This window comes from Fukomys damarensis, unplaced genomic scaffold (assembly GCF_012274545.1).
Source record: "Fukomys damarensis isolate Sample0158 unplaced genomic scaffold, DMR_v1.0_HiC HiC_scaffold_37, whole genome shotgun sequence".
Classification (NCBI taxonomy): Eukaryota; Metazoa; Chordata; class Mammalia; order Rodentia; family Bathyergidae; genus Fukomys; species Fukomys damarensis.
The window spans coordinates 40,197,797-40,201,572 of record NW_022900949.1 but is presented as its reverse complement, the minus strand read 5'-3'; the positions used below and the strand labels follow the sequence as shown (position 1 = coordinate 40,201,572).

The window sequence follows — 3,776 nt, the reverse complement described above, 5'->3', positions numbered from 1 at the left end:
GGGTTGGTTGAAAATAAAGGAATAAGATTGCTCACAAACTTTGTGAAAGTATTTATAAAAAACATTTGGAAGTGGCACTCTCCTCCACACATCCTTCTGCAAGTGAGCTCATTGCTGTGTAGCACTTTTAGGAGAGAGAAACATTAAACCAAGGTGGGGCTCTTGTATTCCCAGTTACTCATGAGGCTGAGGCAGGAGAGTTCAAGGCCACCATAGGTAAATTCGTGAGATCCTGTTTAAAATGGAGGAGGAGGAGGAGGAGGAGGAGGAGGAGAAAAAGTAATTAGCAATGCTTTCGATCTGACAACTCTATTCTCTCACTACATATGATTATCAGCCATATGTAGCCACAGACAGCAAGTTAGCAAACTGAGAAACTTGAACATTTAAATACACATTTATTAAAATTATCTTAAAGATCAAAAGACACTTCAGTAACACTTAAAATGTGATAAGGAACCAATCAAGGAAGTTGGATGAGTCAGGTTTGGCCTCAGGGGCGGGCCGTGGTTGCACGTTGTGGAATTTCCTCTGACATAATGCGAGGATGAGGGTGCATGAATTTTCTAGTGTTGGGATGATATAAAAAGCCATGGGAGCTCTCCATCCAGCACAAATCCTCAGAAGCAGCAGAACACAGGAGCTTCGAGCTTCGAGGACAACAGACACAGGAAACCGGAAGAAAGCAGCTCACCGGAGTAAACATGCCTTCCAAGCTCGCGCTGGCCCTCTTGGCAGCCTGCCTTCTCTCTGCAGCTCTGTGCCAGGGTAAGCAGTGTTTCTGTCCACAGTGTTCTTCTGGGCCTAATTGTGGCCCTCACAGACAGCAAGATCAACCTTCATGCATAGATAATGAGTATCAGGAAGGGAAAATAATCTCTGCAGCTATTTAGTGTATATTTAAAGTTTTATTTTCTTATAAAAGGAAAAAAGTTGATGAATATGAATATTCTGCTCTTATAATTAATACTTTGCCATATATATGTATGTGCAAAATGTATGTACATATATATATATATATATATATATCTCCATTTTCATATATATATGAAAACTGTAATTTGCAGAATATCCTGGTGAGGGCCACAGTTACCAAAATTATCTATTATTATTGGGAAAGATAACTCAACTCAATGTAGTACTTTCTTGACAAACCTCAGATAACTATCAATTCCAGTTTCGTTTAAGTATATCCTGATTATAAATCTCTGTCACTTCTGTAAAGACTTTACTGGAGTTGTGTTTAGAGCATGTAGTTTTAAAATTTTTTCTTTTAAGTGTTGAGGGTTTTACAGACATGTAGCATCTCTGTGTCCTTCACTTACATTTTCTATTAATTCTTTCTGAATCAGTTTGCAAATATCAGTTTTCCTGCAACAAATAGCATTCTGGTGTTGTAGAGGATTATGTGATATTAAGTAAAAGAAAGGGGCAATGAGCGTATCAACATAACACCAAATTCGCACAGAATGCTATTCCATGTTTTCAGTGCTAACTGTCTTCAGAGCAAAGAGTAGAACTGTGGTCAAAGGCTATAGGAAAATATCTGACCTTCATTGTCAGGAATGAACTCAGTGGAAACGTGAAGCTTTTCCTAGTCTCCAGACAATCGTGTTGGGATCACGAGGGAGTCATTAGCAGAGCCATACCTGTTGGTGGACTCAATCCTTAATCCTTTCCTTTTTCTTATTTTTCACAGGTGCAGTTGTGGCAAAAGTTGGTACAGAGCTTCGATGCCAGTGTATCAAGATTCACTCCACTCCTTTCCACCCCAGATTTATCAAAGAATTAAGAGTGATTGAGAGTGGACCACGCTGTGCCAATACAGAAATCATGTAAGTACTCTCAAAACCATTAGAAAATGTGCTTTAGCAAACCTAGGAGCGAGGAAAGTGGAAGTATCCAGGAATGCTCCAGGCACTAGGAGTAAAGTAGTGAGCAAATCAGGACAGAAATTCTTGCCTACGTATTTCCTCTGGGTACCATTGATGCCTGGTAGCTTACAGTTGCTTTGGACTTGGGTTTTCATGTCTACACTTAAAGAACCGTGATTGGATAATGAAACCTAAATCTCGATGGTGATGTTAACCCCGCCTCTCATTTCAGTGTGAAGCTCGTTGATGGAAGAGAGCTCTGCCTGGACCCCCAGAAACAGTGGGTGCAGGTTGTTGTGGAAAAATTCTTGAAGAGGTAAATTATTGTTGTTTTTTAAAATTTCACTTGTTTATTCTGAGATGTACAATTTAAAATCCAGCCTATACATTTCCCGATGTTGCTACAAAATCCTGTCTCTATTGAAAAGAAAAACATAGCAGCAACTGTGAATTTTGCCATACTTTGATGTGTCCACGGGAGCTTGGTTTATGCCCATGCCATGTCATTAGTTGTTCCCTTTTATTCCCCAAAATGTCCCGCAGTAGATGGCAAGTTACCTAGTCTCCCCATTTACAAGCCTGAAATCGCAGGGTCTTTCTAACACATGACTGTCTAAGACTGTATTAATTATTTAAGGAAATAGATGTTCAAGAACTCAGTTTTCCTCCTTACTAGAACATTCATAACATTCAATTTTTAAATTCTATTTTATCTATTTTCAGGGCTGAGAACCAAGATTCTTGAAAAAAACATGCATTGTCCGTGACATCCAAGAACCCCTCAGTGAAGACGCCTGTGAAATTCAAACAAATCTACTTCAGCTCTTTGTATATGGTGTGGGTCTGCTGTGAGGTTGCCAGATAAAACACTGGATGCCCAGTTGAACTTGAATTTCAGAAAACAACAAATAGTTTTTTGCACTGTACCATGCAATATCTAGGACATACATATATTAAAAGTTATTTATTTGAATATGGCAAGCGATAAATCATTTTGTAAATATCCGAACATTTTAGATATTGCATGGGACATTCTATCAAGAACAAAATTGAAATTGAGATCAAATTCTAGGAGAGTAACTGGCTTTCTGCCTCAGGAATTGGTTGGTAGAAATGTGATACTGCAAGCATTAGATGATAAGACAGTGATGTTTTCTGTAAATTTAAATTTAGCTGGAAAATCCTGATGATTATTATGAATTGAATCTGCATCCTAGTTCTGCTGGCCAGGACCACGATTCCCTGCTCACCTGCACCTTGGAGGCCGCTTTATTCCTCCCTCGCGGAAGGAAAATCGGCCACCACCCTTCCTCAGCAGGGTGTCAGGGGACGCATGGAAGCACTTTACGGTTTTTCATGATCACGTAACTTATCTTCAAGTGTAACTGTTCCTCTATTTATTATTTATGTATTTATTTATGCATCAAATATTGTGATATTTCTGCACGACTTTGGAAAGATAGAGAAGGAAGAAGCACAGTTGATATGGGAGTGTGATGTCAGAGTTAATTAATATTTATTTTAGATACTGAATGATGTTAAGTTAGAGAACTTTTGATCGAGCTATTCAAATTTGGCAAAAAGTAAATGCAAACAAAATGACAGCCAGTTACATTTTTATTTTTATTTAAAAAAATATTTTGGTGCGAGTGTGTTTTTTATCTGAAATTTTAGTTGTGCTGACAAGCACAGTTTGGATATCCTCGCATTTGTCTTTGAAATTTTAAGATGCCTTTATGCTTCCCCAAGGATATTCTGTATTGCTTTTGATACTATGGAAGTGAAAATGTAGACATAAAATTTTAAAAATATAATTTACTGTCAAAGTCATCAGGTGTTTGTCTTTCCCTTGTAGATTAAATCTATTAAGAATCTCTTTGTTTTATTTAAAGTCACATTTTG

The 3,776-nt window shown here is 37.9% G+C and overlaps 1 protein-coding gene across 1 annotated transcript; it reads left to right on the top strand.

The window, feature by feature from the left end:
• The first annotated feature begins 613 nt into the window (after window positions 1–613).
• On the top strand, window positions 614–3,382 carry Cxcl8 (C-X-C motif chemokine ligand 8). The gene is made up of 4 exons (XM_010640596.2): window positions 614–768; window positions 1,700–1,835; window positions 2,107–2,190; window positions 2,598–3,382. The coding sequence occupies exons 1-4, from the start codon at window positions 705–707 to the stop codon at window positions 2,617–2,619; spliced, it is 306 nt and encodes a 101-aa protein (XP_010638898.1). The 5' UTR covers window positions 614–704; the 3' UTR covers window positions 2,620–3,382.
• Window positions 3,383–3,776: the final 394 nt, after the last annotated feature.